Raw genomic sequence first — 19692 nt, 5'->3', positions numbered from 1 at the left:
GTGTTTGCTGTTATTTTCAAATTCGTTAACTTTAACGTTCAAATTTTTGTTGCTCTAATGCTATCTAAATGGCCAATGAAAAAATGATTGACTTTACTTGCATAAAGTATGCAAAATCTTACTTGCATAAAGAAAACAAATCATGTTCTGTTTTGCATGCGATCAATTACAAATGTGTACATAATTTCTATTTTGAATTTTCATTTTAGTTTGCATAACGCAAGGTAACTGTTCAAATTACATTAATTACATTACAAATATTGCGAGAAACAAACACTTGGTTATTTGAGGCTAGTTGCAATGGGATTAGAGTGTTTTAACTTGTATGAAAGTGGGATTATCCAAACAAGCCACGTTTTTCCTGAGGAGAAACAGTGTATGAATATAACGTATCTTCAACCAATAGGCTCGAATAATGAACGATGAAAACGCGAGCTGCTTCAAGTTCCTTATTAATGTTTCTGTTCGGATACCTGCAGCCTGCAGAACGGGTCGACGGGGTCAATTGAAGCGTTTTAGATCTTCATCTGAGTCTCACGGTTGCTTACCATTCTGAGGACAGCTACCCGGAAGTGAAGATCCATTTTACTCCTCAGTAGAGAGGCGGAGATTTTTAAGTTAAGACTCTAGCCGCCTATACTGCTGTGTGCAGGCAAAGGGCAGTAACTGCAATTTTTTGCTTTTTTTTGTTATCTATTGTACGTTATCTTTATTGTACAAGCTCGCTTATTTAGTTTCCGCTGACAAAAAGGCGCGGAAAAGAACGTCTAATTCCAACATTTCCCTATTGTTAGTATTGAATCCAAAACGCGTTTCTTCAAATGTCTCGAAAACCCATTTCTGCAAATACTGCCGTTTACCTGCACGCGGCAGTATAAGAAGCTATACTTATTGACTCTTTTTTTAACGTCACATCACTGGCACAAAAATGCAAGTTTTACCAGCTCTGTACTGAAAAAACATGAGCTGATGTGTGCATCACATGACTTCCTTTTACACCAATTTAATGTTATTTCCCCATTATTGCAGTTTTAATGTGATTCAATAGTTAGCTCTCTAAATATCACCAACAATGGCCGAATTGAAACCAGATTAAAAAAAAAATTGCCAAATTTGGTGACAAAACTTGGCGATCAAAAGACTGCCGATATATTGCCAAGTGTCCGCCAAATTATAACACCACTTGAGTTTGCATCGAAATTAACAATGATTTCCGCCCCATAAAGGTGCAAAAGACCCCTTTAGAAACAACCGAATGCAACCAAAAGGGGAAGTGCTCAACTAGACCCCACTAGGAGTCTACGTACTAAATTTCAACTTTCTAGGACATACCGTTCTTGAGTTATGCGACATACATACATACGTTCATACAGACGTCACGAGAAAACTCGTAATTAACTCGGTAAACGTCAAAATGGATATTTTTGGGCGTCTCGACGCTCTTAGGTATATATGCACGTGTGGTCGGGTCAAAAAAAAACTGAACATTCATTTGGGGGTGAGCAAAATGGAAATTAAGGTCGATTTTTGAGTGAAATTTTTTTCGCGAATACAACACTTCCTTTTTTGTAAAAAGAAGTAAAAAGTAATGGTCATTGTTATTTTGCGAATCCGAATTTTATCTTTCATAATATCGTCTCGATACCTTTCAAGAACAAAATCCACAAGTGTCTAGTTCAACCAGAGAGTGAACACACTCCAATGAATGAACAGTTTGCATTTTATTCATTAATTTTTTTCAAAATAAGGTTAAAAAAAAAAGAAAGAAATAGTTGTATTCGCAACAGTAACTTCCTTTTGCTACAGACAATTCCAGGAATGAAACAGAAAAGGAAAAAAAAAGAAGATATTTGGGAATTAAGGCTTTAGAGACTCTCACAGTAAATTTCTAAGACTAAATTTTAAGCTATGGCGATGTCAAAGAAAAGGTTAGGGGTTCTTTCCAGGAATTTCTGAAATAAAATGAAATTTTAGACTATCTTTGGACATTTTAGGTGAGAGTGGGAGGTTAGGAATTTCTCTTAGAAAATTTTCGGAAATTAAATTTTCAAGATACAACTGTTTGACATTAGAAGGGTCAGAGTTCAGAGGTTTTCTATAGAAAATGTTTGATACTAATGTTTTGATAACACAATTTCAGGCTGTGGGTTGCGACATCACATTAAGAGGTGGTTGCTCTCCTCCGGAAATGTTTTGAAATTAATGGCCTAAAATAGCATTTTTTAGTTCTTGTTTGGTAACAACAGGGGGAAGAGAAAGGATTCTAAGACTCTCCGGAAATGTTTTAATATTTACTCTAAAAGGCAATCTTTAGTGAGTATTGGTGAAAGGGTGGGAGACCTGGGAACTCTTCTCTAAAAAAAAAGCATTTCAAAGCAACCTTTGACTTTAGATGGGGGAGGGGTTTGCGGTTTCGTATCAAATAGTGTTTACAATTGAAGTCCCACAAAAACCATTTTACGCTGTGTGCTGTCAAATTAGAATAGAACGGCGGCAAGTGGCTCTACTCCAGAAAAAATCCGAAACTGAAGTCCTAGAAGTACAGTTTTGAGTTTTCCTTGCTAACATACGGGAAAAGTTGCGAAAGGGAGACTTGCTCCCAGAAATTTTTCGATATTAAAGTAAAAGAAATGTAACTTTAGGCATTGCACATACATACGCACATGTACGCACGCTTATAATTACCTAATATCCCCCTTGGCTATGCCACTGTTAATGTGTATGCCACTTACTGTGCTGTTTCATTTGTGTTATAAATGAATAATACAAAATCATGGGACACCTTTCTACTTCTGTTCACTAAATTTTGTGGAGCGTACATGCAATTTAACGTTCGGTTTAATACACACCGCCACACCACACGCTACAGAAAATTCAACTCGGCAGTGTAAGGTTAAACACATAAATTCCTTTGTTACATCATTTTTATGATATAAACTATTGATTTAACTAATTTTCTGCAAATTTTCCAAATTGTTTTTATGTATCTCAGAATATTTCACATGCACAAAACAGAAACGGCAAAAATGCGATTTTTTTTTAAATTATAAAAATCTATATAAAGAACGAACTCTAGCAGAGCAGATTATGTGTCAGTGTTTTAATGTGTAACATATTCTCGTGTTGTTACTGAAACAATTGAAAATCTTAAAATTAATTCCCAGGTTTCTGTGATAGCCCTGATATTTGGAAACAAGCAAAAGTCATTTTCAAGGGCGGTTTTTTGATCAGTAAATAGCTTTGTTTTGCGAAACGAACCTCTGAGCAGAGAACACCAGTTTCCGACAAACAGGTTGTTGTTCCGAACGAAATCTTTACCTCAAGCGAATCGTTTGCGGCATTTTCATGACGAGTTCAAGGTTTCTGTTTCCTCGATCATTAGAAAAAGAAAGAAGTTCCAAGCGTGGAGGAGCGGAAGGCGGATTTTATTTCGCGCAGTTTTCGCGAGCGCTGACCATAACGATGCATACAAGTACAGGAGTGCCCACAGGGGGAGGGGGGACTATGGCGCAAGATACGCCATCAGAATTTGAGGGGGGGGGATTTTTTTTTTTTTTGAAAATGAAATTTTTGGAGGAAAGAAAAGTATTAAATTTTTTTCAACGAGAATAAGTAAGATGCATTAATTACACTTTTTTGACGTATATTTTCCAAAATTTAGTAGCCTTATCGTTTTTTAATGAAGATCACCTTAAACACAGGATGGCGTCAGAGTATGTTGCAAAAAAGGTTCAAACTGTTTGATTTCATTTTAAATTATCATGATTTTTTCTGGAACGAGTAAAATTCTGTACAATGAATACGTGTGACAGCGATGAAAAAGAAATCAAAAATGGATGAAATAAAATATTTTGAAATCTTTTTTGTGTTTGTAAGAATTTTGACCATCCTGCTACTGCCTTTCATAGATTAACTAAAACCGGGAAAATCCAATTACAACTAGGTTTTAAAATAACATTTTTTTGCTCTTGACTAACGATTTTTAATACACATTTTCTTTACAAACAAATTTGAGTTCATGAAGAATTTTTCATTTCATTTTACTTCTATGTTTTGTATCCTTTTTAAAATGAGTTATTTGAATTTACCATTAGATGATTTTTATCAAACTTTCAAACATGTTGAACTCCGCAGATGGAAGTGGAGCAATTTAATCTTATGTTAACTATTTTTCATGAATCATTTATACATTCTTCGATATCTAATACATAGAAAGAAGTTTTCTATCCATAAAAATTCTCAAATTTGTATGCTCAATCGATGAATCAGTTGGACCATTTTCGGAGAATATGAATCTCTATATGTGTGTGTGACCGATTTTTGTTGGTAATGCGTATTTAGGACTTCAAACTCAAAAAAAAAAAAAAAAAAAAAACTTTCAGAAAAACGCCCTCTCACCATCATTAAAGAACGTCTTAAGTTTTGTTTCTAGGGCTCAATTTCAAAAAAAAAAAAAAAAATGCACGACAAAACCCGAATTTTTTTCTTTAATTGCCTTTCTATTGAAATTCATCTGCAACTGAGTTTCTAGAATTTCAATTTCTAAAAACTTTAACTCAACTTCTAACATAAATATTACCAAAGCTCGTTTGAAACTGCCTTTTTAAAGATAAAAGTTCGAAACTTTCTCAAGGCTGCCCCTCTCCCCCTCCTTCCTCTCTGCAGTTCTCGCAAACAATATTAAAAATAGTTTTAAGTTTCGTTTTTAGGGCTGAAATTCTGAAACATTTCCGGGGGAGATCTTCCATCAAACATGATCAAAGGTCGGCTAAAATTGAATTTTTGCAGCTTCAATTACGAAAAACTGCCAGTCCGTAACGTTTCCAAAGATGGCGTATAATCGCGTTTTCAGCACTAAAATTTCAAGAAATCCCCACCTCTCCCCTTAACTTGCTTGAAGACAATCTACAATTATGTTTTTGGAGTTCCGATTTCAAAAAATTGCCGCGGAGGGTAACGGAACTTCTCGGTCTAACATTACTAAAGATCGTTTAAAACTGCGTTTTTAGACCTACAATTTCAAAAAAGTTTCGGGGGGGGAGCCCCTGAACTCCCCCTTCTCCCTATCGTTACCAAAGATAGTCTAAATCTGCTATTGGTGTTTTAATTTTGAAAGTGAGTGCCACCGAACGCCCCCCCCCATCCAAACATTACTGAAGACCGCCTAAAACTGCGTTTCAGAACGATAATTTCGATAGAAGTGCGTGCGAGAGCTTCCAAACCCCTTCCCCTTCCTAACATCATCGTAGGTCGGCTAAAATTGCATTTGGGGAGCTTCAATTTAAAAAAAAACTTAACGGTGCCAAAGATGGCTTTCAATCGCGTTTTTAACACTTTAATTTCAAAATTTTTCCAGGAAGATCTTCCGAACCTTCTTTACCTAACATAACCAAAGACAATCCAAATATGCATTTTTGAAGGTCTCAATTTCGAAGATTGCCGTGGGAGGGTCACCAAGCCTCTCCTCTGCCGAACATTACCAAATATCGTCTAAAACAGTTTTTTAGAACTATAATTTCAAAAAACTTCCGGGGGAGGGCCCCGGAATCCCCCCCCCCCAACATTACCAAACCTTTCTCTAAAACTGCATTGTTGGAATTTGAATTTCGAAAAATTGCCGCGGAAGAGAAACGGAAGACTTTCCTATCTCTAACATTACTAAAGGTTGTCTAAAACTGCATTTTTAGAACTACAATTTCGAAACAGTTCCGAAGCAGAGTCACTCAGCCACTCTTTTCCTGACATAATCGAAGCAATCTACAATTGTTATTTTAGAGTTTCAGTTTCGAAAAATTTCCACAGGAGGATCACCAAGCCTCTCCTCTCCCTAAAGTTACCAAAGATCGACAAAAACTGCAAATTTGTAAATTTTCCGAGGAAGAAAACCTAGAAACCAATATTTTTGAGTCACTATTATACTTAAGGGGGGGGGGGTTGTATTGCTTACATCGAGTGATTATTCCCACGCTAGTCAAAAGCTGAATCCACTCTCTCCCTCTCTGTGTATTTTAAAATATATTAAGAAAAAAAAGCTAGGATGAGACCTTGCTAAAACTCACATCCTTTCCCCTTGTATTTTTTAAAACTCACGACGGCCCTGAAAAATTTAATGTTATCATTTTAACTGGGGCTTGTACATAAATTACAAATGTTGCCGACACATGCAATAAATAGAACAAATCTGGTAGCCCTAACACTCAAATTTCAAGTTCTGAGCAAGCAGCTAAACTAATTTTAATATTAGCCTAGATTATTCGCACGATCCTAAATTTATTACAAAAAACTATTGCTTGTACTTTTAATTGCTGTTGTAAATGTAAGCAGTTCGTTTTCGCATCTGTTGTAACTTTTTTTTTTATCTCAAACAACTTTATTTTGTTGAAATGTTTTGATTGATTCATTAAATGATACAAATTTAACTGGCAGTGTGTGACTCTAAAAAGTGTTATGCTTAACCTAATTTAAAATCAAGAAATCAGTGAAATTTGGGGGGGGGGGGATTTTGTGCCATTGAGCTTGGGGTGATGGGTACCCCTGCACAAGTACGTGATTTCTTTGCTCATTCTTATGTCCAAAGTGAACACTTCCACGTTCGTCTTGAAAATCAGATATTTCTATTGGTCTTTTTCTTGCATTACAGAAATTCAAGCACAACATTTGCCTAAATTTTTCTTTCTCTCTCTTTTTTTTCCTACACTCCTGTTTGTGAAAATTGCAACACCATGAAGGAAACATCATAGTTGAATGAAATTTAAAACACAGTTGAGTGGCAATGCTACAAATAAATGATTACATTTTCAAACCAAACAAACAATAAAAGGAGATAGAAATTAGTATTTTGTGTGGCCACCACGTGCCGCATTAAGAGCTGCTACAACGACTCGGCATGGAGTGAAACAAAGTTTGAACATCTACTTGCGGAAGAGTATTCCATATTGTTTGTATGCGCAACCAAAGTTCGTCTGTCGAAGCAACAGGACGAGGATCACGAGCGAGACGCCGCCCAACGAAATCCCATACATGTTTAATCGGTGACATCCGGGGAATATGTAGGCCAAGGAAGAAACTGTACCTGCTGCAAATCAAGGTAGGATTTGACAGTCCTGGCGACATATGGACGGGCATTATCCTGCTGGAATACAGCCCCTGGCAATCCTTGCAGGAAAGGAATAGCTTGGGGCTGTAAAACTTCGTTTATGTATCGGGTACTGTTCAAATTGCCCACAATTCGAAGCAATTGTGATCGTCCATGATATGCTATGGCATCCCAGACCAAAACTCCAGGTGATCGTCCCCTGTGGCGTTCGATAATGCACTTCGGAATGTGCCGTTCACCGGCACAGCGCCTGATATGAATTCGGCCATCATGGTGCCACAAATTGAAGCGGGATTCGTCAGAAAAGACGACCTGCTGCTATTCAGCACGCCAGCTCCTATGCACATTGGCCCATTGTAGCCGCAGGCGGCGATGGTTTTGCGTGAGAGGAATCCTGTATGAAGGAATCCTTACGCGCAGCCCACGCTGCAGCAGACGTCTTCGAATTGATGAAGCACACAATGAAACACCTGTAGCTGTTGACCAATGTGCTGCAAATTGTCTAGAAGAAGCTGTGAGGTCTGTCAGTGCCATACGCACCAGGTATCTGTCATCGCGAGCTGACGCCACATTTCGGGGTTCACTCCCGGATTTCCGAGCTGTCCAACTCTCGTCCGTCCACTGCTTCCAAACACGCATGATTGGCTGCTTTTACGCTGCACATGAGCAGCTACTGCACGATAAGACGATCCAGGTTCGCGAAGGCCAACGATTCTGGAACGTTCAAACTCCGAAATTTGCTCAAATTTCGCTTTCTTTCGTCGAAGAAGTATAGGGTCATTCCATGTCAAGTGATCCAAAGTTTTTTCCCTCACCTTTTTGTATTTCTTTGAAATTTGGCTCATCAATTGTACCATTTGAGGTAATCAAAAGTCCAAATTTTTAGATTTTTATCTCTATTATTTTTTTATTTATGACACTTTGATTTTTCGAAAAACCCTCTTTTTTTCATGGATGTCTGAACATAAAACGGACGATAACTCAGCAACAAATATAGATAGAAAGATTTGGTAAAAAGCATTTTAAAGTACATTAGTTGCTGTTTAATTGGATATGCAACATGACTAATTTCAGAAATTTTTTAATTTTTAAAAAATGAAATTTAAATTTTAAATTTTAATTTCTCAGAAAAGGTATAATTTTTTTTAAAAAAATTCTCAAAAATTTTTGTGTATTTTATCTTCATTTGTGCAAAGTTTCAAGTTGGGATCTCAATGGGATCATATTTTTATGAATTTTTAAATAAAATTTGACTTACGAAATAATGACATTTTTCAGATTCTAACTAGTTAAATATAGGGTTCTCTTATTAAGGATGGTCTAGTAAGTAGTAATTGATCATGACTATGCTTGAAATGAGCTGACATGAATTTGTAGATTGGTACCCCCCCCCCCCCCCCCCTCTGCCACACAAGCACTTTTTATCTTTTTTTTTCTTCAAAAATGTATTACAAAAAAAAAAAAAAAAAAGCTGGCACGTAAGAGTTATAATCATAATAAACTGGGATGCACGCTGCTAAGCATCAGTAGTGACTAAGGCTTATAAATGGGGGGGGGGGGGGGTCATAAAAACTAAAAGTCAGAAAAACTTTAACAGGCAAATAGAACCACTCATTTGCAGCTTTTTTTTTTCTTTCGGAAAGTGGGACGATAGGGGGAGGGGGAAAGGGAGGGGGGAGAGCAATCTGGAATGAAGCTTAACAACATGGAAGGTTATGCTCAAACTAGCAAAATTTGTTTGATCTATAACTGTTTTTAATATATGTATAAATAGATCTCGCTGCATTGCTCTCCTTTACAACTGAAATTAAAAAGAAAACTAGCATTGAACAAAAAAAGACCGCTGCACTCCAAATGTTGTAGAAAGACAGTTTTATGCGGAGATACATATGGACTGAAACTTAGATTAATTTTTAGTTTAGTGTGAAAAGAATGAAACAACATGGGGGGAAACACTCCTATTTTGCTGTGATCTTGGGGCAAACTATTTCTTTCCTCCCTCCAAAATTGAAAGTTGGCGCAGGGGTAGGGGATGAAATGAATCATAACTTTCCTTATCAGATAGTGAATAAATCAAGTACATTTTGTGAAGTTCGGATTGAAAAAGATACACTTGGTCCGAAAAAAAAAAAGCGTCAGGTGAGGCATGATACTAGTATAGTGTTAATCGTATGTGTGGGTGGGGGAGGGGGTAATGTACTTCGTCTTGCTTTAAAGAAGAAAATTTACCAGCTTTTAATATGCTTTCTATTCATTTTGTTTTATTTTATTAATTAATTTATTTTTTGCGTTTTGAAAAAAAATAATGAAAGTGGTAGTGCTGGGCGGGGGGGGGGGGGCTTTTTCTTGCTTTAAAGAAGATTATTTACCAACTTTTAATAAGTTTACTATTTATTTTGTTTTATTTATTTATTTATTTATTTTGAATTTTGAAAAGTTTTGAAAAAAAAAATTAAAAATGGTGGGGAGGGCGGCTTACCAATCTACAAATTCATGTCAGCTCATTTCAAGCATAATCATGATCAATTACTACTTACTAGACTATCCCCAGTAAGAAAACCCCATATTTAACTAGTTAGAATCTAAAAAATGTCATTATTTCGTAAGTCAAATTTTATTTAAAAATTCATAAAAATATGATCCCATTGAGATCCCAACTTGAAACTTTGCACAAATGAAGATAAAATACACAAAATTTTTTGAGAATTTTTAAAAAAAAAAATCCTTATACCTTTTCTGAGAAATTAAAATTTTAAATTTAAATTTCATTTTTTAAAAATTAAAAAAATTCTGAAATTAGTCATGTTGCATATCCAATTAAACAGCAACTAATGTACTTTAAAATGCTTTTTACCAAATCTTTCTATCTATATTTGTTGCTGAGTTATCGTCCGTTTTATGTTCAAACATCCATGAAAAAAAGAGGGTTTTTCGAAAAATCAAAGTGTCATAAATAAAAAAATAATAGAGATAAAAATCTAAAAATTTGGACTTTTGATTACCTCGAAGGGTACAATCGATGAGCCAAATTTCAAAGAAATACAAAAAGGTGAGGGAAAATGTTTTGGATAATTTGACACGGAATGACCCTTATGCTTCTCTCGAAAAAATAGTCATTTAGCAATGAGAGAGAGGTGTCCCAAAATTAACTACGGCTAAGAGATACTAAGATTCAGTTAACGTTTACTCTAGCATATAACCACCGATAATCATACACGATTCACTACAGTCGTTTATTTATATTCTGTTCGATCCGCCGTTCAGAGGGCGCTGCTCAGTATACGCATGCGCTACCGGTCTGCAAATCTAATCATTTGCATATCATGCCCTACTTTACATTTCCTGCAATGTTCAGCTCACTCGCGTAAGTCCTTCGTGGTGTTGCGATTTTCACAAACAGGAGTGTAAATAGTGAAATAAGAAAGTTTTGACATTACCATGTTTTTAAAATAAACTAAAATGTTTGAAATAATTCTTCGGAGCTTCATATACAACTGAAGCCTTTTTCACTATTTTTTTTAAGATTCTTTCAGATGCTTCAAACTTAACTTTAAAACGTCCACTTCCACCCTTCATTTCTCACTGCCACATATTTAAAGAGTATTCAAACTGCTGGTATACTTTGCTTGAACCTATTATTATACAAAAATCAAAGCATGTGAATAAAATATTGCAGCATTAGTTTAATTTTTATATAAGTTAATCCCTCATTTCTGAAGCAAAGATAAAAATTTCATTGTTTGAAGAAAAGGAACCATGGGCTTAAAAATGAACTTTACAATGATCGACTTTGCAGAATAATTCGTTTTAACTGCTGAAAGTTGAAAAATTTTCAAACAAACAATAGATCCGGTGACTCTTTGCAAGAGAGTATTTCAACAAATATAACTTTGTGTCTTCTCCTACTTTTAGGCTGTGATAGCGGGTTTGGCCACCACCTGGCTCGGAAATTGGACGATCTTGGATTGCACGTGTTCGCAGGATGCCTCCGTCCCGACGGCGAGGGTGCCAAGAATCTTCAGGAATCTGCTTCCAGTCGTCTGCACATACTGCCTCTGAACGTCACCTCAGAGGACAGCATCAAGGAAGCTGTTCGTTATGTGGAAGAACACCTAAAGGACAAAAGTGAGTATCCTCTTTTACGGATTGTGCATTTATACGACGAATACGCAGATTTATAAATAAAAGGCTATATACCCAAGTAGCACACAGGGGGATCGTTGGCCAACTGTGGGTAACGGTAGAAACCGATGGGAAATGGTGGGTTGGCAACGCAACGATGGCACTACAGTTACTGGGCATCGTTCGGCCGACCGAGAATATTTTCGAAGGGCCATCGTTGGGAAATTGTTAGGTACTGTAGCAGATCGTTGGCCCTTCGTTGGCAAATGGTTGCTTGGGTAATGGTAAGCGAACATTGCCTACCGTTGGCCAACCATAAGCTCCACCGTTGACCCACCATCTCCCAACTGATTGTGCTACTAGAGTATGTAACACTATTTTAGAAAACGTATAATTTCTCAGACGGAAATTTGTTTTACATTCAAACTGACACATAGAAGCACGTTCAACGGCTGCCTCAAACTTCTATGGCTAGTTTGCCTCTGGTACCCGGCTTGTTCCCTATATTTTCCTTGCAAAAATCAATACTAGATGAAAGGGAAAAACTGTAAGGGAAAATAAGTTTCAATGCATCAGGCTCATATCTAGACTAGAAAAAGCTATCTAAGAACTGAGAGTGAATAACTCAAGTGCATAAGAAAGCTTGTATTTCAGGAGATATCTATTGTCCAATAATTAATAATTTCTACTCTTCATGTACAATCCTAACGTGCATAGATGACGGCATGCCTGTTTCAGGAATTGGAAATAAATAGCAAAATTTGAGTGAACAAAGACCAAGTCTCATTGCAAAACGTATTGAGGACGTTTATCTTCAACTCGGACTAGACCATAGCTCTTTGTTGAATCGTTTCGCGTTTGGCAAACTGCTCTTTAGACAAGAAGTGTTCAAGTTTGGGAACGTGAGACACTTTGGATACTGATTTAATTTCAGGAACCGAAAAGCTGGTACTACATACCATTGACTTTTGTATCTCTTCATGTGCTCTGTGATGTTAAACATATACAATTATCCCTGGTAATTTAACCAAGAAGGAACCGTAATTTGTAAATGTTGTTTCACTGTATCAAGTTTTAAATGTCGTATTGGGTGAAAATCAGAAGAGAAATACCTATTGAAAACAATAAGATACTTCAAGTCTAGGACAGCGTTTATTTTGAAGAACATTTTCCTGATGAATGACTAGTTTATAACTTTGTTTCCAAAAGCTTTAAGAAAAAGATAAATAAATAAAAATCAAGAAAGGGAACTTTTAAATTTATTTATTTTTATTTATTAATTTACAAAAAAAAAAGCTTTCTGTTTACAAGAATCATTTTTTGTTTCCAGAGCTGTGGTGCGTGGTGAATAACGCGGGTCTGAATGAAGGTGGAGAACTTATGTGGACCAACATGGACTTCATCGAGAAAGTGGTGAACGTCAACACATACGGGGTCGTCCGTACCACCAAGGCCTTCCTGCCACTCCTCTGCAAGCACGGAGGGAGAGTGGTAGTCGTGGCGAGTGCAGCAGGTAAACAGCTTATTTTTTAACTCATGTACAGTTTCGCCACCTATGAGATAGAAATGCGAACATCTGATTTACAGGTGGAATTTTTAATTTTTGCATCTATTTTGCGGTGATTCCAGTTAGCTGCTGCTGGCGTTAGTTAGCCTCTAATTTAAGCAGTCACGTTGAAGGGAACAAATTCATCGTTTTTCCTTTTCTCCCTCATTCAGATAAATATTCTTATAGTCTCTTGCTTGTCAAACACAGTATGAAAAGTGGAATCTTCTCTTTCTCTTACAGTTCAAAAATGAAAGTTTTATTTTATTTCTGTACCTGTAACTCTGCTACTGGTTCCAAATTAATTTTCTTTTGTATTTAACTGTATGTCTTATAAAGGGTCTTCAAAAGGTCCATGTGTCATGTGTGCCATTTGTAAGAAATATAACATCGTTAAAATATCTACCACGGCTTCTCCTGGCGTCTCGAACCCAAGCGGTCTATTTTTCAATGACTGTTGCGTATATCAGGCTGCATTTGAGCGACGGTCTGGCTTATGTTGGATTTTAGGGCATCGATCGATTGCAGCATATTTGTACAGACCTGTGACTTCAGGAAACAACACAAGAAAAAGTCGAACTGGTCAAATTGCACGATCTTTGTGGCGAAGTCACGGCACCTCTGCGAGAAATAACCATACCCTCAAATCGTTAGTGCAGAATGTGCAACGCGACGTTCGCTGTTGTAGCACCATCCTGCTAAAGCCACATGTCATCTTTGTACACATCGTTTGGTTTGGTCCAAAAGAAATCTATTGTCATCGTTCTGTAGCGCTCACTGTTGACGGAGATGGCCTCACGAACACCATTTTCAGAAAAAAGTACGGACCAATGACATCTCCGGACCGAAATTCACACAAACAATAACAACTCTTTTCTTTATGGATTTATTGCTACCTGGTTTAGCTGAAATGCCAGTTGAATCCCGTAATAAAATATTCTCTTCTCAGGATTAGAAGGACACTATATTCATTTGAGTAGATTGATAGAGCAGTTGGTAGGCAGGGGAAGCTGCTGTACCCACAGACAAAATTTACTTTTCAATTTTTGAAGGTTTCTGGGAATGGATAATCGATTGCAAAAATTTTCTGGCAGAATCTACAGCTTATCTAATTTGGCAATTTTTGTCAACTGAAAATCTCAATGCTTTCAACTTCAAAAAATATTTCTTAAAAACCATCTTTATTGTCCGTGGGTACAACACCCCGTTCACCCCGCGGACAGGTGCCTTTGTACCCATGAACACATAAAAAAATAATATATAACTAAGTCTGAGGAACTCAATTATACTCTATACATTTTCATAAGCCATTTTATGTTGAAATACTTCAAATATCCATTGAAACTAACCTTAAATAAAATCTCCAACAGAAATTAAATTTTCAAAATTAATCGAAGGTTTTTCTTCTTTTTTTTTAAATTTTCCTTAATCTTTAACATCAGTGAACTCTTTAAAAAAGTTATTAGTCTTAAGAGAGTTAAAGATGTATGAATAATTAATATGTTTAAAAAAAACTAGATTCATGATAGTATGGCTCTCTATGTACCTACATAATAACTTCAATTTATATGCAAATTGAAACTTTTAACTAAAATTAACCCAAAAACTAAGTTTAGATTAAATCACCAAAAATCTAGAAAAGTCGACTTCAAATGAAAACAGGAAGAATTGACGGTCTGAAGATTCTACAGCTGGTGGGGGTTACTTCAACACTATATCTTCAAGCCCTACTTCAAATTCATCATTATTGTTAAAAGCAAATTTCGAACGTTGATGAGAAGGCACCATTTTGAGGTACTTCACATCGTAAGAAGACTCAAGTGTGACCCAAGGACACTAAAAATTGCTGTCCGTGGGTACACATGGTTGTGTGTCCTTGGGTACAAAGGTATGCCATTTCTTTTTTGCAAGGCAGTCACATCGACAGAACCAGTTTTACAACATTAAAAATTCAGAAACAAAACCTTCAAAGTATAGGGAATCATGATACCCACAACAAAAATGAATAATACAATACACGACGGACGAGAAAAAAAAATGCTCATGTTATTTTTTACTTAGATCCTACTAAAACCGAAAAATGCGATAGAATCTTAAATGTTCGTTTGATGGGATTGAAACTTTATGGGTTTTGGAGAGGGCTGTGACACACGTTGAACACCTATTAGGATCCCTCTCGACGATACCCGGAATTTCCCGATCAACGTCCGTAGGTACAACCGTCCGTGGGTACAGCAGCTTCCCCTACAAAGTTATAATGCTCGAATTCATTTTAAGCTAGAGATGGAAAACTTATTTCTCTTATGGCAGTCCGCTAAACGAAACTCTTTTTTTTTTTTTCTTTTCAGGTCGGTATACTTACCCGGGCATGGTTCCGTACTGTATGAGCAAGCAAGCCACTGTCAGCTTTTGCGACGGATTACGGCTCGAGATGTACCGCTTTGGAATCAAGGTCGTTACTATTGAACCTTGGATGTATAAGTAAGTTTTCAGTGTTCTATTCAACACACCTAATAAATTCAGAGTTAGATGAAGGAAATGTACATACCTTGTAACCTTGATATCCATCGTAATGAACATACCTTGAGTCACAAGATTGAAACGCCGGTAAAATGCGCGATTTTGAAATCAATCTTAACAGGGCTCTAAAAAAAGTTTAAAAACTGAAACCCGACTACGAGGAAAAAAAACACTAAAAGATAAAATAAGGTAGGTATTGTTTGATAACATCATCTTATTGAGTAAAACAAGTCATTTGATATGTTAAATATTCCTACTTATTTAGTTCTATTGAAATTCTCGGTCAGTTTTACATTTTTCACGTTATAATTCAATTCGAATGCCGTAGTCGTGCGCTGTCAACTACAGTTATTTATTTTTTTTTTATTTTTATCGACGCTGTGTTCATGCAATCGATGAAACCATCGTAGACCTGACTTGACTGCTTCCGACTGTTTTCTCTTGCATGAAAATCTGACTCAAAGGAAACAGTTTGGCCGACACCAGCGTAGAGAATTGGCTGTAAGACCAGGCGACTGCCTTCTATGAAGAGGGCTAGGAAAGATGGTGTTACGCTATTTTGCAGTTACAACGATGACTGTAGAGAAGTAACTGGATGGTACTTCTAAGTATTCCAAATAAAACAATTTCCATTCGGCGACCAATCGGACCTAAACGGGAAAAACAATATACAGTTGATTTTCAATTTAACGACTTTCAAGTGATTCCAAACTAAAGCTACAGTGGAGCATCCTGGACCGTGAAAAGTTGTCCTTAAATAGAGAAAGTCGTTAAATAGAGGGTCATTAAACAGATAACCATTAAACTGCATCTCGTATTTATTGTGCAATTCCAAGAATCCTTGTCTCCGGACACACACAGGAAAACTTGACAATATAAGAAAGGGAAATAACACCCAGGGCACCGGCGGGAAACGAACCCACGACCTCCGGCTTAGAAGACGAAGCTTCTACCACAGGACCACGGGGACCCCATACTTCACTGGTATTGGAACGTTTTGAGAAAGCTGTTGGGAGCCCATGGATTACTCAATAAATCAATATTTTCTCGGACTCCACACGAAATCGTAGTGCACTGTACCCGCTCTTTATCATTGCTCATCTCCTCTCGTAATATAAAACATACTCTCACTCTAGCGCTGGTGACAGCAAAGCCATTCTTTAAAATTGGCGTCAGGCGATGGCCGATAAGTGAACTGCCCTTAAGGGCAGTTCACTTATCGGCCATCCGTCCCGTCCGTCCCGTTTTTTGACGTTACGGACTGCCGACGAAAACAGAGTAGCATTCACATACGGTCGCCGCACATCAATCACACCAGAGAAAAGAGCGTTCTGCTTGGCGGGAACCAATGAAATGCTGTCCTATTTTTGACGGCCGTCAGATATCGAGGTTCTTTTGATCGAAACCGGTCCCGTCCAAGATGGCTTGCTGTCATGGCAACCAGCACAGAAAACCTGTTTCGGGAGGAAAGAAACGTGATGGACGGGAAGGACGGCCGATATGTGAACAGGCCCTTTACTCATCAAAAGTATACGATCATAAGTTGAGCGTTGATCTTCCCAATAAATATTTCTTTATGGTGAGTTCAGTGAAAAAAGAAAGTGTTATTGGAGCGGACTTAAGTTGGAATACTTTTGAAAAAGTAGTACCGGTCAACTTAGGGTCAATTACCCTTACCCATTACCCCAAAAGGGTAAGCATTGGCAAAGTCGTAGCTAAACTTATCATTATCAGAGCTACACTTTTACCCACATGAAGTCATTATCTTTTCTGGAAACAGTTCTTAGAAATGAATTACTCAAAGAAAAATTTAATTGAAAAAAAAAATGTTCATGAGCGCCATTTTGCCACAATTTGAGCAAGTAGGTGTTTGTTGCTGCACTTGCTTCTAAATAAATTTTTTTTGTGAATAATTAGAACTAGGATTTCACCGTTATTTCAAAATCTAAGAGTATCAACTTTTTCCTTTGTTATAGAGCCTCCTCCCCATAGAATAAACAATAGAATTTATAAATTAGACTCGATTCTGAAGTTTCGGAAATGCATTAAATGAGACGGCGGAAAAAATAATTAAAAAATAACAATTCACTATCTTATTTTGATACTTATAACACGAACACGTAATGATGCTTGCTCATACCATGAAAAGTCAATGGACTCACCAGTAGCGAGTTTTTAACGGAAGAAAAAAAAATCTGTAGTTGAGAGTGTAGTGTACGCTGACAGCAAGTTACAAAATTCTGGAATAACACAATACTCGTCATTAAGGTCCCATGAGGCACACGGGTCGGCTTATGACCTTGTTAGTTACATAGGACCTACGTAAAAACATAATACAGGCCCCTATTGCACTTAACTTGATTTGAGTAAATCCAGCTTTTACACATTTTTTCGACAAACATGGCAAACCAGCTATTTACAAAAAATTATAACAGGTGTAGGTTCATGGACGCATGGCACAAAACTATGGAAATTTGAAAAAAAAATTGAGTCTTTTATCTTTTTATTTCCAATGGCAGATTATGAACAGTTACAAAATAATAACAGGAAGCAAAAAAGGAAAGAGGAACAAAAAATGCAGCAACAAAGTTCATTAATACATATTGTCTCTAGTCTCCCAATAGCGCTCAGCGAGGGGGGTCTTGCAAAGCGCGGTACAGTGTAGTAGGTGGGCGCGGTCCATGTCCTCTTCAGAGCCACACAGATTACATGATGGAGTCATGCGAAATTGTAGATCTTTTAGCCACTCAAGAGTGTTACGAGGGTGCACCACGGGGAGGTAGATCTACAACGCACCCCAAGTCTTTAATGTATTAACTGATACCTTTTAAAAAAATGTATTGCCTATTATTATTAATCCCAGTCCAAACTTTGTTTGCTTGTTCTATTCAGTTTTGAAATTTTGTCATGGCATTTAAGACGCCTCTCTTCAACCCTCTAAAAATTTCAGCAAGTTATCAAAAATTTAATGATTGTTTTGTCTACAGGACTCCCATTACGAATGCCAACACCATCCTCGACTACGTCACCAGAGCATGGGATTCAGGGCCAGCAGAAATCAAGGAACTTCTACCTCCGGATTACTTGGACCGTCACAAACGAGCCACCCTCAAATTCATCAACCTGTCGATCAGCGACCAACCTCAACAGGTAGTTGATTGCCTAGAAGAGGCTGTTATGGCCGTGAACCCCAAGTACTCTTACAATCCTGGAACTCTTTATTCCAGGCTCACGTTCTGGTTTCTGAAGAGAATGCCGAAGCCAATAGCCGACCTTATCATCAACGACGAAGTTGGCACCAAGATATGAATACTTTAGTGGTTTTGTACTTTGATTGATTTGGACTGATCGTGCTCAAATGTTGGTTCACTGTTCATTCAAAAGTGATATAATCGGCATCTACTTATAGACCTTAAATCGGTGAAAAACAGTAAATTTGAAACAGATTTAATCCTGTGCTGAAATCTGTCAGTAAAATATAACTCCATCGCTGTTTCAGCGCATCAACATTGGTGCTTTGTTTCTTCAAAAGTGATTCTCATCTACTTTACCTTGGAGAAAACAGTAAAATTGAAAATTAGCTTGAGGACATAGATCAAATACTCTGTTTAAATCCGCTGCGAAAAAAATACAGTCGCTGTTTACTACACAATTACTTCAAAAAGCTTCGTTTTATATCCTTCATGTTTGTGCAATCATAACACATATCGCTTGATTCAACCGTGCCTTTTTATTGACTGTGATTCATTGTGTACCTTCACAAGATTCTTTTATGTATGCTCAAATGTGAATAAAAACAGTTTATAACTTAGTTACGCTGTTGTCATATTTTTTATCTCCATACTAAAACATTGTATTAACACCTTACACCACGGGAGATAGCCCACATCTACCACATTTTTGGTTTATCGGTACCTGAACCAGCTCCCACACGTACGAGAACGTTGGTCCCCATGGACTGTAAACAAGTGGGTATCATGAACTGCAAGCCTCCCCAAGTCCCACGCGATCCAAGCGTCCCTCTCCCCCCCCCCCCCCCAGTCCAATCCTCAATCACGTAAAATCTGTCAGAAAACCCAAAGCAATAAAAAGCTTTTAAAAATTTTGATTCTGATCACATTTATTTTTATCAGTCCATATAATTCTGGTAGTGCTGAAGTGAAGACTGCTTCAGAAATGAAATATTATGGTGGATAACCGGTGAATTGACTTCTCCAAAAACAAGTATTTTTACTCCACCTAGTGTGCTGTTGCGAAACTTAATTTGCTAGCAAAACTGTTCTTCCCATAACGAAGAGGAAATAAAACAAGTTTTTCTCCCATCACCGAAAGAGCAAAAATAAAACAAGAACTTTTTTCCTCTTCGTTTTGTAAACCAACACGAATTCTTGCAGGAAAACATCGTTAA

At 37.1% G+C, this 19692-nt stretch overlaps 1 protein-coding gene across 1 annotated transcript in view; it reads left to right on the top strand.

The window, feature by feature from the left end:
- Positions 1-19086, top strand: part of LOC129224441 (short-chain dehydrogenase/reductase family 9C member 7-like) — a 33706-nt gene extending 14620 nt beyond the window's left edge. The window contains exons 2-5 of the mRNA XM_054858896.1: positions 11009-11221; positions 12549-12731; positions 15113-15245; positions 18272-19086. Of these exons, the coding sequence (XP_054714871.1) occupies positions 11009-11221; positions 12549-12731; positions 15113-15245; positions 18272-18593 (851 nt within the window). The 3' untranslated portion in view covers positions 18594-19086. The remainder of the gene's footprint in view (positions 1-11008; positions 11222-12548; positions 12732-15112; positions 15246-18271) is intronic.
- The last annotated feature ends 606 nt before the right edge of the window (positions 19087-19692 follow it).

This window comes from Uloborus diversus, chromosome 6, assembly GCF_026930045.1.
Source record: "Uloborus diversus isolate 005 chromosome 6, Udiv.v.3.1, whole genome shotgun sequence".
NCBI classification, from domain to species: Eukaryota; Metazoa; Arthropoda; class Arachnida; order Araneae; family Uloboridae; genus Uloborus; species Uloborus diversus.
The sequence above is the reverse complement of the archived record's forward strand: the minus strand, read 5'-3'. Positions and strand labels throughout refer to the sequence as shown.